The 23,476-nt window shown below is 42.7% G+C and overlaps 1 protein-coding gene across 4 annotated transcripts in view; it reads left to right on the forward strand.

Annotated features, from left to right (window-relative positions):
• The first annotated feature begins 8,052 nt into the window (after positions 1–8,052).
• The window catches only part of grid1a (glutamate receptor, ionotropic, delta 1a), a 192,092-nt gene continuing 176,668 nt past the window's right edge, over positions 8,053–23,476 (forward strand). For 3 of the 4 annotated variants that reach the window (XM_068568251.1, XM_068568252.1, XM_068568253.1), the window contains exons 1-2: positions 8,053–8,629; positions 10,181–10,336. In XM_068568251.1, the coding sequence (XP_068424352.1) occupies positions 8,551–8,629; positions 10,181–10,336 (235 nt within the window). In that variant the 5' untranslated portion in view covers positions 8,053–8,550. Of the gene's footprint in view, positions 8,630–10,180; positions 10,337–23,476 lie in introns of those variants that run through there. The other variant, XM_068568254.1, reaches the window with a different exon arrangement.

The raw sequence follows: 23,476 nt of genomic DNA on the forward strand, positions 1-23,476 counted from the left end.
CCTATTGGCCGAATGATTATTTTGTTTTGCATAATGGCTACAGAAATTGATTTCTTTGCTGTGCATTTGAGCTCCAAAAATGTGGATAATTGGAATAATAAATGTTTGTCAATAAGCAGCAGAGCTTTTTACATTTTGGACACGGCCTCTCTGTGTCTCGCCACTTTGTGTGTTCTCTGGTTGCATTTGTTAGTTTCCCTTTTAAACTGAATGCAATAATGAATCAGATTGTCCTTCTCTTAAAGACTATTAAAATTCAAAGGATCTTTTCTGTCGTGCTCATTTGCAAAGTGTTCCCTCTTTGCAGGTAGAATTCTTATAGTGCGTTTCTGCTAATTGGCTCCCCTTTAAACAACCTCTTCCTCTATTGACTGTCTTGCAGGCACAGCTGGAGTGAAATGTAGCTGACACGGGTTCTGGATTCGATACCACCCAAAACAAATGGCTTGTAACAATCACTATTAAGCGAATAAATTCCATTCAAGTCAGGCAAAATTTGTGCTTTGAGGTTCTTCTAATGCTCGATAATGAGGAGTCTGCGTTGGCTCAAACAAGATCTTATTTCATGGGTAGATTTTCCACAAGAATACCATTATTTAAACAAACAGGATTTTTGGACCTAGTGGTTATGGCTGATTACAATAGTAAAACATGGGTGAGCAGGCGTGTTAAAGTGGGATTAAACAAAGAAGAAACAGACTTTTAAAAGGGGAAATCTTGCTGAGCTCCTGTCTGTTGGCTACAAAAGGAGATCAAACGGGAAATCAGGAGGGCTGAACTCTGCTAAGCTCGAGATAAGAATTTGGGCTCAGCCTGTGACAGTATCAGGATATGGTTTAGCTAACTCACTATGTTAAGAAAAGGCTTTTTAACAGGTTTTAAAGAAATACAATTAAAATAAAAATAGGCACTTTTTTTTTTAAGGGGAGCAGAGTAGAGAGGCACATCTTCGACTCGCGTCTGGTGGAATTACAAACATGGTCTAGTAGCCACAATCAGCCGTGTCCGGTCGAACCCTTTGTGTCAAACTATCGTCATTAATAACCCGTTAGTCCAGTGGTTTGTTTCGGGCTTGAACGTGAACCCATCTCTCGTTATTTTATGTGCCCAGCATCTCACTTGATGTTGGCTGAATTCAGAATGTCAACACAAAGACAGGGAAGAGTTGGCAGAGGAGAAAAGATTTAGCTGAGTCAGTGTGGTGCGCGGGGCATATTCTTTTTTTTTTTTTGAGGGGCGTTTGGCCAAACTGATGGCATACAGCGGCCGTGGCCATCATGAAATTCCTGCCCTGATCTCAAGTCTCTGGCCCACGCGTAATGTCACACCGAAAAGCCTGAAGCGTTAAGCCATGAACCCTCGAGGGGTGTGAGAGACTTGAATCTGGACCTCTTGACAGGTGTCCAGAACATCCTGTGTCCAGAGTCCTACAAGTATTTTGAAACTATACTTGACAATAAACTGGCATTAAAGAGCAATGCTTACGTTGTGTACAAGAAAAGCCAGTAGCATCTCTTTTGTCTCAGGAAACTCTTTAAGTTCCAGGTTGACAGGACCGTGTTGACAATGTATGATCGATCATTGGATAGCAGCAGATAAAAGAGGAAGTGAGCTCAGACTCAACAATCTATCAAGCTCCTTCACAAAAACACCATCACAAAAAAACCTCTGTTGGATATTTACAGCAAACAGCTACATATAGAATATGTATTATGTGAGAAAGCAATATCTATCTGATATTCAGTTCCTCAGACTTCTAGTAGCTAAAACCAATACATTCAAACACTCCTATAAATCCTCAGCCATCTCCCTTCTATCTCATCCTTGTCTAAATCCCAGCCCTCGATCAGCAAGTTCCAACTTAGCTCCACCGGCTCTCATGAAATCCTTTTAAATCTTTATTTTCAGGCTGGTTTTGTGCATTTGGAGCTAGTCATGTTACTTAAACGTTCACAGCTTTGGAGCTAACATTAGCAGAGTACGATAGCACATAAGTAAGTTGTGTGAGTAATGCTATGCTATGCTAGCTTCTGAATGTTTGCTGAATGTATATATGCACATGTTGTTTTTGCATTGAAACATAGACCTACCCAGCTTTACAGGCACAGTGTTGTTCATTTATGTAATTGTCTCCTGGCTCGATATCCTGGTTCACGTTAACACTGTGATCTGTACCCTTAGCTTCTATCTCTATCTTTTTCATCTGTTTTAGGATATGGCGAGTTTGACATCCTGGATATTTCCTTCAAACAAATATTGGCGACAGCTTGTCTGTTTCTCTTTTCCAAACAAAGTTTCTTCAGGGAGTGCAGTGAGTGACAGTGTGGCCTCCATGGTAGTCAATTGTCTACTGTGTATTCATTACTTGTGTTTTTGCCTTTGTGTTATATTTATGTGCCCTGTGCTTTATGTGTGCTAAATGTACGCGTCCCACTGCTGTACAACCAACTGCTCTACTGGGGGGCAAGGACAGTCATTGAACGATTGATATGGAGATATATTTCTGCGGACACACAAAAAGACAGACTGACCGACAGAAAGGCAAATAGTCAAACATACTAGTACAATTACAGTGCAGTACTGCATGCTGTCACCACAGATCAATGTTACCAGTGACTTGTGGACAGCAAATACATAACACACCTTCTACATCTGGTTTATGGGCTTTTTTTGTATTTTTAATAGGAGTAGCCGCAATCCACTAACAGTTGGCTACCGACATGATGATGAGACACGTGGTAAAACATCAGGGGGAAAAGAGAACAGACCAGCAGAAAATCTCAGATTTTTTCTGTCCTCTTGTCATTAGTAGCTTTCTTCAGTCAGGCTTATACAATATATCCAGCTGGAACAACTTCTTTTGCATTTTTTTAAAACCACAATGGATCAAACGAGCTGTACAATCTATAAGGCTTCTCTGTGCAGTTGCTTTCAAAACCACCTTTTCCCCTACATTTGCTCTTTTTTAGAAATATAAAAGAGTGAGACTGAATATAAACTCTCTCTCGAACTTATAAATAAAGGTAGGTCTTGCTCCAACCTGAACTTTCACATCAAAAACTGGTCTTGATTTGGTGTCATATTATAACAAGCCTTCAATACATGAGCAAGACTACAGTTGAAGGTTGCACACCTCAGTTACACTGAATCCAGAGTCATGTCCCTGGCTGGAAGGCAGAGAAAACCTCTGCTCTGGCAGCTGTCAAAGTTCTTGGCTGACATTGTCCACTCTTTCAGAGCTTCTGCACACCGGTATATTTTTTCACATATATACATAATATGTTTTAATATGTATTACCTAGTACATATTTCAGGTTCACTACGGTGTAATCTTGAAATATATAATGATGCCCGTAGTCAACAATTCACTCATTGAAATGCAGAGTCTGTGACGGAGCTTGTGCTTGTTCTCCCATAACATGATTAATCTATAATGTTACCTTAGGCTGTGTATTTGGATGAGAGGGTCTTGCTTATTCACCTCTAGTACTGCAGATACTTATTGCTATTCCCCGCACAGTTTTGCTTGACATGAATGGATTTTCAACTTGTCTGAGAGTTTACCCTCTTCCAAATTTGTCCAGGGTCTTCATCTATCTGCCTCCAGTAGCACAATTGGAGGGACAGGACCAACATCACAGTGACAAACTCTCTAGTCGACACATGATATTAAAGTGTCATGCCTTGCTATTCTTCAAGTACACTAATTCATCCATGAAAATGCGAACTCACTTTTATGTATAGTATGTATGTATGCAAGACAACAAACTGCTGCAGTAACTGGACTAATTATGACTTACAGTATATTTGATAGCATGCTGCTGGCTCTGTCCAGTTCTTAGCTAGAGGCTAATGAAGTGATTACATTCAGACTTATTCTACAACACATCACTGAGTATCAAATCATGGCCTTGCGTGCAAGGATAAGGGCAAACACAATAAACACAGATAGTAATTACCCATTACTGTGTATGACCGCTTATAGTTCAATGAAGCCTATTAAATGGACTCTTCCTCTTGCAGTCAAAAGCAGATTCAGTGAATATAGCACTAATAGTAGAACAAATCAATAAGGACAAAGGCTAGCTACTCAGGAGCTAGCATGTACATTTCCTTGTAAACAACAATAGCGAGCAGCAGTGTTCTTTGCTCCAAGCCATGCATAAGAAAATTATTTAAGATTAAACTGAGAGATGGGACTCATCAGAAGGAACTGAAGACCCAGAACGCAAAGGCGTTATAGAAACAATTAATCATGCCGAGACTTGTGCTGTAGGCTTTTGATCAGGGAAGCGTATTATTTGGGATGAAGGAAACATTGATCTATTTTTTTTTCTATGATAAACTCTTACTAAGAGGTCACAGTGGAGCAGTGGAACTTTTTGGCCTTGTTCCTAAAAGAAGGAGGAAAAACTCTGTCTTTTCATTTCACTTCGTTGCTCATAGCCGTAAACATTAATGACTCAGGTTTGTGTGACAATGAAATTCCACCTTCGTTGCTGAGAGCAGGCGTGACCTACCCGGCAATGTCTCGGTGGCTGTTTGCAGCACTTTTGAGACTAACTCGAGTTGACACCCATGGAGATGCACGAGGTGTGCTCCACAACTGGAGTTGAAGGAACAAAACACTGACAGATGCCAAACATTTTTTATGCAATGTTTTCATAATTGTTAGGGGATGCTTTTTGAACAAAAAACGGAGCGGGCATGAATTAACTCACACCTGACACACAGCAGGTGAAAAGGGGTCGATCATACAGCCAAATGGACTCAAAAAATAGAAACTTCCAATTCATCAGAAACCAATTGTCAACCGATGCTGCTCAGTTTTTGTTTAGTTTAATTTGTATAGCCCAACATCACAAATTACACATTTGCCTCGGAGGACTTTACAATCTGTACACATACGACATCCCTGCAGGACCTCACATCGGATCAGGAAAAACTTCCCCCCAAAGAAAGAAAAACCCTTTCACAGGGTAAAAAAGGAAGAAACCTTAAGGAGAGCAACAGAAGAGAGTCCCTCTATAGATGTCACGTGTACAGAAGACGCACTGTATGATTTTCCCACACCTGTTATATTGTAATATTGGTCCCAAACAGGAAAATCTTTATTCAACCCATCTTATAGAAGATATTTCTCAAAAATTGTACAAAAAGCCATTAAGTTATCATCACTGCTAACAGAGGCAACTGTGTTGAACATGTAGGTCCACTGGATTTGGCGGGTTGACTACAAACAGACAACGCCCAGCAGGATCACACAATGCTCTTCTCGCTCTCTGGTTTTTAAACTCATGGCTGAAACACAACCGCATACTAAACATAAGGTATTTTATTTCATGTTTTGTAGAATGTAATGTCTTGGATATAAAGTGCTTTTAGTTTTGTATGATCAGTACCCATCAGAATTAAAGCATCCGATGCCATAATTTGTTTGTAGATTAGCATGTTAATTGTCCCTGCCAACAACCAAACACATTCGAATAAATGGCATAATGGAATGGGTAATTATCCATTGTATGGCCTACTTTCCATGGAAAGGTATTCCCTCCATCATATTAAATCTACTTACTAATGCATGGAACTTGTCAAGGCACAAAACGCACAGTGCTATTCATTCAAAATGTCTCATGAGTGCCTTTCTATATGCAAAGAATACGTATTACACATACATTATTTTCAATAATTTCTGTCTAATATATGGTAATGGTTACAATGGATGAGCTGGCAAGACTTACCTACACTTGCATATGCTCCCTGTATGCAGCCTTGGCCTGTCTCATACAATATGTATTTCACACACTGAACAATGGAGTTACAACCCTGTTGTTTGTCTTTCATCCAGTTTATTCTTTATGTTGGGATCGTTGGTCATAATAAAACATGCAACATGTTAGTGTGTCTTTATTTTAGCATTAAATATCTTAAGTCCAGAAAAGATAGATGTGTTACTATACGGCTTCCGTGCAGCTTGCTGTTAGTCAGGGGAGAATTTTTTTAAATATTTTTTTACATTTCTTCCTCATCCACAGATTTTTACATGAGATGCACATGTATTGCCCCCCATCCCCAACACAGAGAGAGAGAGAGAGAGAGAGAGAGAGAGAGAGAGAGAGAGAGAGAGAGAGAGAGAGAGAGAGAGAGAGAGAGAGAGAGAGAGAGAGAGAGAAGGATGACAGATTTGCATTACATACAGTCATAATAAAAACAAGAAACCTCAAAGAAAGACGCAAGTGTGAAAATAAAGAATTCTTTGATGAAATCTCAGCAACATATTGCTTCATAGATCAATGAAATTACAAGACTTATTCCCTGCTGGGACGGGATGAATTGTTTATGGTATTGTGGATGCCTGTCAGCTCAAATCCCACATCTCAAGGTTAATCTTTCTGTTTTGATCCATTTGGAATGTATCTCGAATGAGCTACTGTGTTATGGGAACTATAATTGTGATCAAAGGCCAATAATTCATTTCTACCATGTGTTTCTTGTTTGCTCCATAAACACTGGCATGTGGCACTGATTTGTGGGTTAGCATTATATTCAAATATATGCCCATTTTTTAGATATCAAAGTTATGGACACCGTTTGTTCACAAATGCAGTGGCATTTAAATTTCCTTTTCAACTTCATCTTTTATCTAAATCACAGAGAAATATCACAAATCGTTATGAAAAAGCTGCAGTATCAAAGAGTGGCCAGTAGGGGTAGTGTGTGGTTTTTACAACAACTTCGGAGGCATGGATGTTTATTCCTCGGCTGCAATGAAAACCAGATGAGTATGCGGGACTCTGGCGTGAGAGTGCTCTGGAATTTGTTGTTGAATCCAAAAATCAATGTGTAACACATTATCGTCACAGGTATGACTTCCTTCCAATATTAAAATGAGTCGCTGGGAAGAAATAAACAAGGAGACAAGCATGGCATTTAGTAGTCTGGGAGATATCTGACTGTTTGCTCTACAGGTGCTTTTTTTTCCTTCTCCTTGGACTTGCAGTTGATCGAGGGAGCTGTCCGCTGCCTGCGGTGCTGAAAGTGTGTGTTCTGCGCCTCTGACAGACTTAACCAAACAATTAACAGATATTTCCGTTAGTTTTTGCAGTCACGAGAAATATCCTTTAATTGTAAGATCATGCCCATCTAAAAACTCCGTCTTCCTCTTCTTCACGGGCTCCGCACACGCCTTGCAGTGCTCCAACATCGTGAGACGCGTTACTAAGAATCACCGGCACCCTGTAGTCTGATTCACACACGCACGCGCGTGCACACACACACACACGCACACACACACACACGCACGAATGAGCTTACAATGATCCCCAATGCCACAATCCCGCAAACAAAACAAGGGCGTCAATTTAGCGGAATCAACAATCAATCAATCGACCAACTCATGCAACAAGAAGAAAACGTTGAGCAAATAAATGTGTGCTTCTTCCTCCTCTGTCAAATGCTCTTCCGGGAGGCTAACTCAGTCCAGCTGTTCCCCTGTGCAGTCAGGCGTTGTGGCTTCTGTCACGTCTGTCCCTCATCCATCAGCCCTCGCCGAGGAACATGGTGTGTAAATCCTTTTCTCTGCCACATCAGCTGCGCTCCGTCGCCACTGAAGTGTGCTGACAATGTGTCTCCGCCGCTCTGCGCCCTCACATCATCCCCGGAAAACGCCAACTTCTCCCAAAGTATACAGTTTACACCGCCGAATCTACGTTTGATTTTTTTTTTTTTGGTTGTTGTTGTTGTTGTTGTTGTTGTTGTTGTTGCGCGTGAGCTTTTGTCACGCACTTGTCTTGTCTTTTCAGTCAGGCTCGTGGAGGCTGATAGACTTGTTGTAACCTCCAATCATGTGTTTGGGTATCGGCCCTCCATGCGTCTTTCTCCGGCTAGTCCAAATCATTTCTACCCGGCTTGTCGGGACAGCAGCCCGAGTCGTGAAGTCTCTGCAGTCACGTGATCGAGCCAGGACTGACGAGTGCGTGTCTGTGTGTGTGTGTGTGCGCGCGTGCGTGCGTGCGTGTGTGTGTGTGTGAGAGAGAGAGAGAAAGAGAGAGAGTGTGTGTGCGTGTGTGCGCGCGCGTATGCGTGTTTTCCTTTCGGAGTGTGTATGTGAGCGTCTCTCCGTGTGTAGTTAGAGGGGTGTCCCTCCTCCACAATTTTTGCTGCTTGCCATGCTTTAGACGCCGGAGCGCAGGGGGAGAGGCGAGAGTGAGAGAGGTAACGCCGGTTTCTCTCACCGGGCCACCTGTCCTTTCAGTCTTACCTCGGGTCCCCGTCGCTTCTTCCTCGTCTTTTTTGAGCCCACCTTCCTGCGGTCGGCTTGTTTTTGTTGGTTTGAAAAAAAAAAAAAAAAGGGGAGAGAGAGAGAAAACCGTTCTGTGGTGTTTCATGCGGGTCTGGTCTGCCAGGAGGAGGACCGCGGTTCTGTTTTGCACTGGGTTTTGATCATCTCCTTTTTTTTTTCCCCTTTCCCTTTTTTCTTTGGGTGCTCCATTTGGACAGTATAGGACAGTCGAGCAGAGCTTGGATGAGCCGCTTCGCTGAAATCCCGAGATGGAGTTGCTGCTGATCTCCCTTTCCCTGTGGATATTGCAATGCCATTCGGCCAAAGCGGACTCCATCATACATATCGGTAAGCGTCCGATCAAACAACATGCTGTTGGTTTAGACAGGTGTAAAAGGCAAAGTGTGCGGGAATAAAGCTCAGCCAGCGCATACTGCGTTGATCACAGGATTTCGGCGAGAGAGGGCGGGATAAATAGTCTATTCAGCTTGCATCCCGTGTTTAAGCAACACTTTGACCCTCCAGCGAGTTGAAAAGTTGACGTATTGTAAACAGTCATGCCTCTGACCTTTACTGCCACAGCTGCTTTCTTATTATATATTGCAGCTATTTATTTATCAGCCCTTTTCTGCAGACATTTCTTCCACTTTTCGACGGCTAATCGATGCAGTCACGTTGGCGTCATATATCTTAACCTCACTTGGCCTGCAAATTTCAATTGTGCATTCACAACACGGACGAGACAGCTATCATGGACGCTTTGACGAAATTAATGTCCAATAGCTAAATTACTGAGGCTTTTTAAGACCAAGCTGCCTCTTCTCTGTACCCGACAAGCCTCAACTTTCACCGGAACGTGACTGCAATGTCAAAAACAAGACGCGGGGGAGGGAGAGGGAGGGGGGGATGTCAGTGGAGTTTCGTTTTAGAGATGCAAAACGCATAGAGCCTCTTTGTTCTCAAACTTCAAACCAGAGCTGGCTTTTTTTTCCACAGATGGGGGTTGGGGGGGGGGGATGCTAAACTCATCACGACGTCCAAATGAATCTGATCTGTTTGTCCCTAAACATCGCATTACATTTTTACAGTTTCGAATTACACACACTCACACTCACACTGAGTACTTGCTTTGGTTTATGTCATCCCCTTTCATGCACACAGTCGCGTAGTCACTTATTATGACTGGCGTTGCCGTCTCAGATAAAAACGTCAATGTCACTGTGAGCAATTTCTGTCTCGGTGCGCCTCCGCTGATGCTGCTGCAGCTGCTGCTGCTGGTGTTCACAGTTTACTGCAACAGTCTGGCAAGCAGCAGGTGCTCAGTCACCGGCTTAATACAGAGGCGGGACTCCATCCAGATAATATTGGCTGATGCCCCGCATAACGTTCGGGTAGCCGACGTCAAATTATACTTCTCATTTCCTGAAACCTTTTTTTCTGTGATATATGTGCGTCTCATAATAGCAGCTGATGCCATAAACAGAGGAAGGAAGAGGGGGGAGGGAGTGGGGGGTAAGCTTCAGTATGCCTCCCACATCAGGCCTATAATGCTTATTGGGGAAGGTGCCGTCGATCTAGTAGATACGACGGCCATTTATGTTCCAAGTTTGGCTTCTTTATGCATACATTAGTTTGTGAGATGTGGCAGTGTCGCTCTCCATGGTGCTGAAATCTCACTCAGACTCACATGTTGCGCAACTTCAGGGCTAAATAAACCAGATAAAACATAACTTACCGTCGCAAAATCATGCATCACTTTGGGACACTTTATACAATAAACATGAACTATTTAGTCTGGAATGGCGATGGTCCGCAGTGAAAGTACCCCGTGCAATCTCATGCACTTCAAACCTCATCTCCTTTTCTCCCCAAATTACTTCGGATTATTTTACTCAACAGGTGCCATATTCGAGGAAAACTCTGGGAGAGATGACGAGATTTTCCAACTTGCCATCTCAGATCTGAGTCTGAACGATGACATTCTGCAGAGCGAGAAAATCACCCACTCAGTGAAACTTATCGAGCCTAACAACCCTTTCCAGGCTGTGCAGGAAGGTAAGCGTCGTCACCCCCCCCCCCTCCCCCAGATAACATCTTGCCCCTCTATTGTATTTGATTACTCGGGTCCGCAGGGTGAGTCAGAAAGGCGCTGCGCAAGAAGTAGATGCGCTAAAGACTGCCTTGATTTTGCACGGTTTTTTTTGGTGCTATATGAGTTGATGCTGTTGATTTCACAGGTTGATCAGTCACTCGCTCATTGTTGATGATCTGTGTGCGTCTGTGTGTGCGTGTGCGTGCGTGCGTGCGTGCGTGCGTGTGTGTGTGTGTGTGTGTGTGTGTGTGTGTGGTGCGACTGTTCCAAAGAAAGGTGTCTTCTGTGGTTGAAAAGCTAGGTGGAAGCATTGAGTTAGAGCACAGCAGCTAAGGATAATATGTTTCGTGAGAATAAACACAATTTCAAGATGCTTCAATGTAATTCCCGCACCAACATCCACTTCTGTAATTGCATGAGAGTAAAAAAATATTTCCAGCTTTTATGTCTCGATGAAGGATACACACCAAATGTTGTTTGTGCACATTCATCACCCGACAGATCTTTTCGTTGAAATGTTTCGTCTGCCTCATTTGGTTTCCCTATAAGTGTTCAGAATATACACATCTCCACAAACCACCCTCGGAATTAGCAATTAAATTATTTTTATCAAGGTTATGTCTCAGTCATTTTGGTCCCATACACTTGACTGGGGAAAAAAATCATTAAAATTCTTCCTCTAAAATAAATCAGTAAGACTTTAATAGGTTCATAGGGACCTTCAGAGGCTGTTTATGTCCCCCGCAGTTCGTTACCAGCCTGTACTTTTGTCCCAAGTGGCAAAAAGGCCTTGATGACTCATTACTATTCATAGTGCTCCTGACAGGCACAGAAAGATGTCCGTCCTTTTGCTATAATTATCTCATGCCATTTAGCTGTGGTCCTTTCTAAAGTCTTAGATATCTAGTATTCTAATATTCATATACTTTTAAAAACTTCAATCCTGATGAGGCTCACGAGAAGCGTAGTGTCATTCGGGCTCTTGAAATAATAGTAATCGGGGAAGATATTCCCAGTTGCTGCTGCAGAGATAAGATCTAAAAAATAAGTATTACACACACGTATGACTATGAAATCATCGGTTGCTGTTGCTTGAGCTGCAAAAGTGTAGTAATTAAACAGACTTGCCAACTGATTCTCCTTTGTGCAATGCTCTGATTATTTCCGTAGAGTACTCAAAGACAGAGTTTAACCCAACACTTGGTGAAGAGTTTACACACTGAACTCTGAATACTAATTACCTTAAAGTTGTTTTCTTTAGACAATCCCCCAGATAATAATTTCAAACAATGTCACGCCTGTTCAAATGCCTAAGGACATACAGAAGTTTTTGATGTAAAAAATGTGGAGAGAATTTCAATAATTTCAACAATAACAAGCTCTGCAGTTAAAGCGTCCCTCCGCTTGTATTGCCTTGTGTTTGCCTTGATTGGGTATCATTTAACATACATAATTACTGTTTACGGTTAGACTCTGATCATCAAATATTCACGGAAGTGGCTGATTAGGGGCATTCAGTTTCCGTAGAGAGATGGAAATAACATGCAGTGTTTGACATGAGGATCAATGGGAGGCCCCTGACTCTTGCACTAGCCACACGGCAGGGTGTTGAGTGACACCCGGGATAAGTTGACCTTTTGCTTTGCTCTTTTGTTCGCTGCCATCCCACTGTGAGTGGCAGTTAGGAGGACATTGCCATCGCATGGCGAGGAGGGAGCGAAGGGTGGGCATAAACAGGGAGAGGAGGAGGAGGAGGAGGAGGGTGAGTTAGGGGAATGAGGAAGAGATGATAGAGGTGGAGAAGATAGTGGCTGTCGCGAAGAGGAAGAGAGGGAGATTAAGGGTGAGGAGAGCAATGAGGATAAAAATACCTTGAGTAACAGCAGAAAAGCGAGGAGAGAATTATGATCAAGACATGAATAAACATGAGTGGACAAAAGAAGAACAGGAGAAGCGTTAAGATGGAGGGAGTGGGGGGGAGGTGATGAGGACAATTTATCAGCCAAGTGAGAGGAGTAGTTGCAGCGTCATGTTTGTCCTCATTTGGCTTCCTTTGTCCTTGCACTGGTGGAACATATATATTAACGAGGATGTCGCACCACCACCATGCATCCAGACACTCAACTATTCCGTCCTCCCACGCTCTTATCGTTTAGAGATGACAGCTCAAGGCTGGCTGGATCTACTGCTTGACCACACAACTGGCAGATGCTGTCCTATTTATAAGCTGGAACAACTGGAGAGAATGAACAGGGCGATTTCAACGCCGGGAGCGAAAAAACTCAGAGGAATATATCTATCTCGGTGGTATCTTATCGGAAGCCTGTCATGAGGTTTTTAGACGCTATCAGCTCACAATACTGTCACAGAAAAACAGCCAACACACATTTGAGGAGTGCAACCACCTCACACCCTATTCATGCTGTTTCACCTTCAGTTCTTGTACTTTGTCGAGATCAAGATAAGACACTAGCAAGGATGATACTATTTTTTTTTACCCATTTCTGTAGAAGGGAAGCTTGCAATGACTCCCATAATGTGGCTATGCACTATTTAACTGCATGTACAGCCATTCTGATCAATTTTCACATGAATGCCTCACTTTTCTAACAGCCAGTCATCACTGTGGAGAGCCAGCATTGGTCTCACCAGGATGTGAGCGTTGAGTCAGTAATCACCTGAGAAAGTTTAAGTTCAGAGCACGGCCGCGGCCTATCACGGTACCAGCTTCATATGAAGTCACGATGCAATAGTTTAATGTCTCAAGAGTATCAAATGTCTGATGAATGGCATCTAAATCAGGCTGTGACAACTTTTGAAATAAAGGAATGTGTCTTCTGCTTCCTCACACATCTTGAGATTTGTCCCCCCAGATTATCTTCCCACCTTGGTTTAGAACTCGAAGTGTGTCCTCTAGGCCGGATAAGCATGCATAAGAAACAAAGCTTTAATAACTTTTGTCTTGTTTTGTCTTGTGTCTTGCATTTTATCCAAAGGATGTGACAAAGGGGACGGCAAAGCTGCCAACCTTGTTGTCTGATTATGTAAATCCAAATTGATGCATATTTTAAGTTTAGCCTGTGAGGTGAATTGTTTTTGGCTGTGGTTGCTTAGAGGATGTCTTCACACAGATTACAAAATGCAAGGATTCACTTGTTTGAAAGGATTGGGGATGCGATGCGGTTGAACCATTTACGGTTTGTGCAACATTTTGGATTTTTCTTGGCATCAAAGCATTAACGGCAAAAAAGAAATAATGAAAAACCTCATGAAAAGATGAGGCAGTGGTTTTCATTCCGGGGGTCAGGACCTTCAAGGGTGTCTTGATGATTTTCGGATAGTGGAGGAAAAAAAGCGAGTGAACATATTAAAAATGAAATAACATATCTTAGATTGAATGTTTTTTTTTTACAATGCATTGCCTGGACCAGTAATATCATTTGCCTCAGAATAGATTATATTGAGTTTGTGAGAGTAAAAGTGAGCCCGCATGTGAGTTTCTGATGGGGGATTTTCCGGCAGGTCATTAGGAGAGAAAAAGTCATGTAACGCTTCAAAAACCCCCAGAGCCTGGAGCACATTGGACAACGGCGAGGTGCTATCTGTTCAAACTAAAGAAAACGGGGGAATAGAAAACCTCAAGCTGATTTACGCGACTCAAAAAGGTTGAGACAACTGCTTTAATGCACCATAAAGCCACACAACAGAGACCCACAAAGTCAAATTGCCATTCCAGCTCCAGGTGCAGCTTGTCATTGTGACCTCATGATGATGCTAGAGGAAAATGCATGGGATCACATCATGACTTTAGGATTAATTCTCTTGGAACTATGAATGTCTTTCCCAATTTCCATGCTAATCCATCCAGTTGTTGTTAAGACTTTTCAGTCTGGCCCCAAAGTGGTGGACTGACTGACATACCGGGGATGTGTTTGACATACATATTAAAGGAGGTTACAGGTTCTGCTAATTGGTATTCAATCAATTGTGGTCTACCTTCCTTAGCAATGGTTTAGAAATCCTTTTTTAATGTGGCGTTCTCGTCGGTTTGTCAAACCCCTGCAGGTTCCCAGTTCATTTTAAAACACGCACTTAGCACTTAGACAACACAGCCATCTGGACACAGTTAGAGGAAGTAGATCCCTGTTCCTCTAATGTGCAGTAATTTGTTGAGTGTTCTGTCCCACTGTGTCCTTTTTACACACCGCACCACTAGTGACCCGCCATTTCCATCTAACCTCTGCCAAGGTGACGTCAAGGAGGATTTGATTATTTGCTCTTTCTGGCCCCCGTAAGCCAATAGACTTTGAAGAAAACTTGCAGTGCAATTCTTCCCTTTTTTCAGCCTTTTGCTCAATCTGTGATGACAAAAGTCGATATAATGGTTCCTTTAAAAGTGTTGGCATGGGTAGTGTAATATCCTGCATCTGATTCTGTGCCTATGACAACTCATTACTCGCTGTGCTCTAAACGTAATGGAATGCTGCCCTTACACTATTATTGTCCTGGTGAATTTTATAATGCTGCATAAATCATGGTAATGGATTTGTTTGTTTGTTTTATTACTTTTTACCAGCTCTATGCAGTTGAGGAGTAGGGAGGGGGGAGGGGGGAGGGGGGTCCGGCCATTTTACCAACCCTTGTTAATTACCCAGTGGTTATTTAATCCGTCATAAGCTCCTCAATGGGCTGTATGAAGTCCTGCTGGTACAATAATCAGCTAAGTGATGTTACGGCAGAGGTATACCCTTCACCATTTAATCCCTTCACACTGTGCGGCCCACCACTTAGCATCCGTGTCGGGTTAACCTTTAGTCTGTTGCATACTAGTCCTCCAGTTTCTGATAAAGAAAATGCTTAATTCCTATTTAAAGAGAGCAAATGTTAAAAAAGGCGGAGTAGTACTCTTTTCAGACAAATTAAAACATGTTGGCGGTTTCCAGAAGGTAACTAGAAACACAGAGAAACATTGAATAAATCTAGTTAGCGCGTAATGCAAAAAGGTTGAAATGTCCAGCTTCTGCCACTTCTCTTGGTTCAGTAGTAGCATAAACACAACAAACCGAGCTTAAGGTCATTTTTTAAGACCTACAGTTTGTGTGCTTTGTTCCAATTTAGAGACTAATTGGAAACAGTAGTTTAATTTGCCGCTCGGTTCATTTGTATTCACACAGAAACATACAAGAGCGCTCCAAAAGTTGTGGACAAACACTCCCTTCTCCTGGTTGTTTCCTTCGTTATGATGGAGCACCACCAGCGCCTTGGCTCGTCGTAATTATTTGTATATGTAGTTAATATAACAGTGTCTATTCAAATTTATATAAGAAATTATTATAAAGTACAAATTATAAAATATCGGTTCTGGCTGGAACTAGATATTTTATAATAATACACAAATATCTCAATTAATAAAAGCCCCTCGCCGTCAGAGATGGCCTCGCGCACTCGCATGGCAATTATTCTTCAGCTGACACGACCAGATTATCTTTATCAATCGGGTCATGTTTCCCATCACGAGCTGTTTCTCACGTCAGGCAACGCACGAGCCGGCAGGAAGTCTCCAGTGTGATTGTTCGCACGTCTCCAAATCAATCGAACCTCAGGGTGATTCGCCTCAGCTTTTGAAACCGCATCTTCGTTTTGCCTCCGGCAAGTTGGTTCAAGTTGATCATTCAGTTGCTAGTAGCAACCACTACTGCCACAGTTGCACGGCGGCTTCACCGACATTGTGACATCCACCATTTTGTCAGATCTCCAGGCAAATATTGACAGAGACTTATTCGATTTACTCCATCATCTGTAGCTATTTTCCTTCATCCACTTGGTTTGTAGTTGTTGATTTGCGATTTAGTAGCTTTTCTCTGATGAGCTCACTGCGAAGCCGAGGTAGCCACGCTGCTAGCCATCTGCTAACGTGTTGCCAGTGCACCATTTAGTCGACAGGTTGGGTAAACTGTTGTGTATTTCACTCTTTTTACTTTTAATCTTGTGTTGGCTTACAAGATGTAATGTTGGTGTTGAGCTTTCACCGGTGATTGTTTGTATTAGATTTAACAGCCGGTCTCCACGTTTGTGAATCCAGTGTGAATCCGCCTTTATTGGAAGTGTGTTAAGCTCGCTGCATCGCGGTGCAGCTACACGCTTAGCGATAGCAGAAGAGTCAAAGTATGCGTTGTGTGCTTTTTTAATCGTGCGGATAACAGTTTATATATCCAAATGAAGACATTCTGAACATGACAAGTGTCAATGAACTGGTACTAGCTCATTTGATTGGACTGTGAAGGTACGTCAAATATGAAAGCTTGGACATTAATGAAGTGCCAACCACTCAAAACTAAACACACAAACACACTGAGCCATTCCTCTTTGGCATTGCACTGCAAATCTTTTCTGCCATATCAAACATACAGCGGATACGATTTTGTTTGCATTTTAGATTTGGGGAATGAACGCTGAAAACACACACACACACGCACACGCACACACACAAAATAGATGTCCTGCCTTCTATTAACCTGAGAAGCTGTATCTTGACTTTGGTTCGCCACGCTTAGTTTGAGCTCCAGATAACGCAGTGTGAAATGCCCACATTGCTGCTGCTGGTGTGGACTGTTCATGTATTTGTTGTGTAACAGGACAACAAAGAATGTGTGATTAACAGTACATCACAGGGCTTGAAAGTGTTGGTATTGTGTTTGTTCCAAATGCCATGTTTTTGTGTGTTGTGGATATGTTTGCTCTGATGTATGTTAAGGGCTGTGGTTGTTCGGCTCCCTGCTGACTGCTTACTATACACTACTGCCATACTCTTTCTTTTCTTTGTCTGCTTCCTTACAACTCGTTTTATCTCATGGACGAGACTTACAAGGAAAACATCTACTATTTGTAACACAGGTCCCTTTTTCTGTCACACTTTAGCTGTTATGTAACTGAGTTCTATGGATAACACCTCACCTTGTCCTTCTTTACCTGTGTCACCCACACCGTATGTTGTGGGTGACACAGGGGGAGGCCCTGTGGGAGACGTAGTCCACTGTGGGCTGACAGATCACTAAAGAATATGTATTCCTCCAGCTTTTCTTTTAGAAGAGCTAGAGTCAGCAATGTCTGGCAACTGCTGCAGAGCAAGGGAGCCAAACACAGAGAGCGAGGTCAGGGCTGTTAAGTGCTGGATCTGCTTAGCAGACCTACAGGTTTTGTCCTCTGCGCTGCACAGGAACAGCCGGTCAGTATTCATCTCCTGCAGAGGGATGCACCTGTGTCACATAGTCTCGACAGCTGTAACAGATGTTTCATTTGGCAGTTCTCTGATAAGGTGCACGGAGACTTTTTGAATATCCAATTATACAAAACACTTCTTTTTTTTTTATCCCAACCTGTGAAGACTTAAAAAGTGATTTTGGCTTTTGAGTTAAAAGGCTTGATCCGCTGATTAACTTCAAGAAAAATGCCAATTGACTTAAATGCCATGTCTGAACTGTATTCATCCGCATCGGGCTTAATGTCACCATGTGACAAGATTTTAGTAATCTTTTAATTTGAGTAAACGGGGCCAGTGTTGTTGTGACACGCAGAGATTTTACTGAAGTTTTTACAGAGTCCCACAAGCTGATGAATAAATATACGTATATATGGGATATTTCAATAGATTTCCTGCAGCTTTTATCAGAAAACTGGAACGTTATCTTTGGTGTGCGATGTAAACAGAATTACTGTGTTGAGCTAATTAGAGAGAGTGGCAGTCACGTTGGGTCTTTGTGCATTTATGTATTCATCACACTCCCCATGCTGCCTTACTTGCAGACAGCTGAGGGCTGATTTCAAAGTATTCGCATTGCTTTTCACACTGGCACATTTGATTGAGAGTGTTTTGGGGGGGTCATTGTGTATAAGGCTGACTAATGGCTTCTGGGTGGTATGATGGCTGTCTCTCTGTGAAGGACAAATGCAGGAAAAACACATTTGAAAAGCTGATACACATTGAATACAAATCTTGATTGATGTTTGACTGTTTGTTCCTCCCATGGTGTGCACAAGAATCCTAAATTTGGCATCAGAGAATATTATTTGGGTCATTTCGCACTGCCAGACGATGACATCAAGCCATCAGGCGACCAAATTCATCCTACCCTGCTCCTGTAATTGTTGTTTGAGGGACATTTAGCACCTGTATTGATTTTTCCGATATGACAGCAGCGTCTGATGTATGAAGAATGGCTAAAACAGCAAGACATATATCAGACCACCTGCACACACGCCATACATTACTCAACGAGCTGCCTATTCTGCATACACATGAACACACAACATATGCTTTCAGCATTCACGGGTCTCTCAGCCCCATGTCTTATTCATGTTCCTGTCTTTTCTGGTGTGACAGATTTATAACGAGCTGGAGAGAACACTGTGACAGATGTTAGTGCTTTGCCACGACCCCAAACAGCCCCCAAACACCGCTGGGGATTGGCCATCAATACTACTCTACCTGGTAGAGTGAGAGAGGCCGACTGCGACTGAGACAGAGAAGGGAGAGAGAGGTGGCTCAAAGGAGACGTCCCGTCCAGTCAGATTGATGCTGATGAGGCCCCCGGTCTCCATCCTTTGTAATACATCGCAGTCCCACGTGTTCGGGGTATCATTTCTCTTTGTACACACTGTTATGCTTCGACTTTATTGAGCTGCTGGAATGACTGGAAGAGCGGCGGAGATACAGTGGGTGTATGAATGGTAGGAGAGATTTGCTTTTTGCTGCATCGTGGTGTGTGTGTGTGTGTGTGTGTGTGTGTGTGTGTGTGTGTGTGTGTGTGTATGTGTTTGAGGTGGTTTTATCAAAGCAAGTTGAAAAAAAAATGCTGCAGGTCTGATGAGAGGTAGTGTGTCCCACTCTCTTCTAATGCTGACTAGCTCAAAGGGAAGTGTGTATAATTTACTACCCACCAACCTGCACTATTGGCAGCAAGAAGACTTCATTCCAGGAAGGAAGACAAGGAGCAGAAAATCAGCCCCTAAGTAAATCCTATTAGAGGCTAAACAGGAGTCAGCCAAAGAAATGCTACGCGGCTATCTCCGACTTCACACTCGTTTCCAGTCAGATGAAGGAGGGAGACGCGGTGTGTGAGGAGTGGGGGTGCAATAGGAGTCTTAGTGAGGGTAAATGGGTGAAGCAGAGTGAACTGGCGAGCACGCGTGATGACGGGGGAGAAAGCGGGATGATGCAGATGGAAGAAGCCAGAGGGAAAGATAATGCAGTGGGGGGAAGAAGAAAAAAAAAGGAGAAGAGGCTGTGAAACGTCTGGCCGTATGGAAGACAAGTGGGGCGAAGTTATTCGGACTCGGCTTACGAGCCCCATCGATGAAGAGATGCCAAAATGTATTTGGGAGCCATTGTTTGCATTACTGCCCAAAGACACGGATACCGAGTGGGACCATCTGTCACAAGAATCCCTCCTCGCTGAGTTGCTGACTCTCTGTCCCTCTCTCACTGCCTCGGGTCCTCTACCATGCCCGGGCAACATGGATTTTATCCAAAGATGAGGCTAAGCTAGTGTGTAAGCCGTCGCTGAGTGAAATCAAAACCCAGCTTAAACCTTATGAGTGAAGGCCTAAAAGAGTGTAGAGGGCAAAACATGCGGGCAGCACTAACAACTGGGTCAAACAGAACCCGAAGATACATTTCAAACTGTTTGGCTCATCAGTACGTCATGGCTGTATTCTACAGTGTAAATCATCACAAGCCAATGACATATTACTCTGCTGTTTTTAACTTAATGATGACTTTATTCTTTAAGTCACTAGTTTCTGTGCTGATTTATCTAGTCTTTCTTTTTACTGTAACAGTATTTGCTCCAGTGCGTCTATATTTTATATGATGTTCACATGTTATTGCCTGTAAAATGCATGTATTCAGTTTATTGTGATGATGAGAAAACTAACACAGCCAATTATCTGTCTTACTTCAGCTGTTGATAGAGAGCTACTGATTAATAATGAATTTGTGATTGTTTCACAATTGAGCTGAGTACATATTTCAGTATTGCAGTCGGCCGGGATAACAGTCATCTTATCTAATCTATCACACTACAATCCATCAAGACAAATCAACCTGGGAGCACTCGTTGGATGTGTAGGCCTAGTTTCTGTTGTACTTACCCATTACAAGTGTGTGAGTTCTCTCTAGATTGTTATCAAAGCAAAGTGCCATTGTTTTAATCATCACTGTAGTAACTGTTTGAATTTCTCAATGTAAAGATGATTTATTAAAGACGCAACACCAACATGACAAACTCACCAAATCCATGTCATATCCATGAATATGTCACAACATTGACATACTAGTCACTTTAAATTATTTCACAAACATGTGAATATTGATGATTACCTTGGTCTGCGATGTGTCGTGATGCTGTCAGCTGAAGCCTCACCAGGCATTGACGTTTGAGCTCTGAGCTAGACTCACAACCTTTCTTGACAGTCATTTCATGCCCATGAGTTTTTTTTTTACCGCTCTTTTTCATGAACACCCTGATCACATTCACATGGTTACACACCTGGAAGCTGTCCAGTACAAACGCAGTCTGATCTGCTGCCCACTGAACAGCGCTCCTGGAGCATCAACTGTGGTTATAAATTGAGACATTTCACTTGAGAACACAAACGTGAACCTCGTGGTGGAACGAGAGAGGATGTCAGGGTATCGCCAAAGTCAGACGGATACGTTGTCTGGGAAGTCGGTACAAAATATTGGGCCAATCCAACTGGTAGGTGTTGGTTTAATTCACTGCATTGCACAAATACTTGACCTGGTGTGGACGCCGGATGAAACGTTGGCTGAGCACCAATTTGGATTCACCCTCTGAGCATATCTGTTCAAAAAGGACGCTGTAATCCTGGTAGGTACTAAATATAGAGGTCTGGACCAACGTGGTGGACTGATCTACACGAGCATCCTCAGGGCCTTAGTGCTCGTCTGACAAAAAATATATCAAAAAGATCTAAAGACGATATTGTATTAGCCACCTTCATGCACGGTGGAGTCGTGGTATTGCAGCAGTGCTCCATCCGCTATGTATTTATCCAGTTTATCTTATCTACTGTGTAAACAGGTCTAATGCCTTTACATTTAGAGACTAAACTGGGTTTGTCTGTATGTCAGCTTTTGTTTAGTTTTTGGGGGGGTTTCAACCAGACTTTGTGGAAAGGAAAGTTTGTGCTCACACAATCTGACATGTTTTGTTGTTTTTTCAGAGCTTGAACCATGGCCGCAGCGTGGATGTTTTAAGAGGGCTCAAAGGCTTCTAACTGGGCCATTGACTTCTTTCTTCTTTTTTCTTTTATTACGTCAGCTGGTTGAATGTTCTTCTTGTCATGGAGGATCCCTTTACTCAGAGAAACGGGTGACGAAGAGAGCGACGTTAATGTACTGTTTGGAAACCAAGGCGACGTGCATCATTTCTCTTGTCTGAGACAGCAGGTTCATCTTCTCCCATTATCGTGTCACCCAGAGACCCGCAGTCATTTTGTTTGCCTCATGTTTGACATGTTTCTAAAGCGTTTTGCTGCGACACTTTGCCGTCGTCATCTCAATCACTGCATGATTGCTTTTCCCACAAAGATGAGAAAAGCACGTTAGGAACGTGTAAACACTTACACGGTGCACCGTCATAGCGTTTACTGTGTATGTAATTGATCGTGAGTTTGAGATGCTTTTACCTGTCATGTAGACGTGGTACCTCGTCGTGGGCCCTTAGCTCAAATGTTGACTTTTTTTGTGTTACTGTGCGGCTCTAAATCAGCTACACCGCCGCTGTGAACCAGGTTTAACTTCTGGCAGTCATTGCTTCCAGCTTGGCACGGTGCTAAAACAAAGACAACCCTTTCAAAAGTATAGTCCAGATAGAAGTAACAGAGTTAAAGTGAAACTGTGTGAGCCATTGCTTCATTTGTTGAGCGTAACTTTGATTGGTACACTAGTTTCAGAGCAATTAGACTTTTATTAATCACCGCACACTCTGATCTACCGTGTAGTTTACTTCCAGTAGATGAACTTAAGCCTAAGACCTACTGCTCTGCGCTTGTCATTGCGTTTGCAAGGTTAAAATAGCCTCTGTGCTGGCTACGATAACTCTATATCAGATGCCCTGCAGAGCAAAGAGCTTCCTCTTAAGTGTGTTCACACAAGGGGGGTAGTCATCAGAAACGGGCATCTTATTGTTATTGTCTGGCCAGGGTTAGGCTTGTCCTCCAGATAACATTTAATATTCCAGAACAAGATGTGAAGGCACATGACAAGTGGCTTTAAATATAGTAAGCACATACCTCAAATCACATAAAAGAAATGCATAATGCATGTTTTTTCAATAAGAGGAAAAAAAATACCTGCAGGTCCAGTGAGGAAGATTTTATTTTATTTTATAAACAGCATACAAGCCAGATGGGAGTCTATCTTCAGAACAAACAGCAGATCTTTCCATCGCAATTATTCATAGCCAGAAAAGGACACAAATAAAAAAGCAACACCTACCCAGCAACTTGCATACGATGATGTGGTTGGCCTTTATACGTGTTGCATTCTGTAACGGGGTGTCTACAACGCCATTCAGGTAGAAATTGGACAAAGGCACACACACACACACACACACAAACACACACACAGAGCAAACTAACCAACACACCCTCAGGTGGTAAATAAGATCGGTTGTAGTGATTTTCTGCCACTTAGAACCTTAGTTTTCAGAGACTTCACGACTGGCGCAGCAGCAAACTGTGTCCTGTGCAACAACAGAATCAAATTTCTTTGGTGAAGTGCAGAGAAGAGCTACATTTGTACGAGGTCAAACACAAGGAACCCGACAAAAACTTTCAGTATGTGGAGGCTTATTTTTCCTGGACAACATCAGCATCACAAATTAGAAGAATAAGTCTTAAAGGCGGTATGAAAATATACAAAAGAGAAGAGTAGGAAGCGAAGAGAAGCAAATCGCCTCGAGGGGAGAAGGAGAGGAATAGTGTTGGACGAGGAGGATGAGGAGGTGGCAGCGTTTCAGATCATCGCTCTATCTTTCCCTTTCCTCCGAGATAGCAGGAGGACGTCTATCAAGGCGATG

The sequence above is a fragment of the Clinocottus analis genome, unplaced genomic scaffold (genome assembly GCF_023055335.1).
Source record: "Clinocottus analis isolate CAN_PGR_092001 unplaced genomic scaffold, fCliAna1.0.p SCAF_8, whole genome shotgun sequence".
NCBI lineage: Eukaryota > Metazoa > Chordata > Actinopteri > Perciformes > Cottidae > Clinocottus > Clinocottus analis.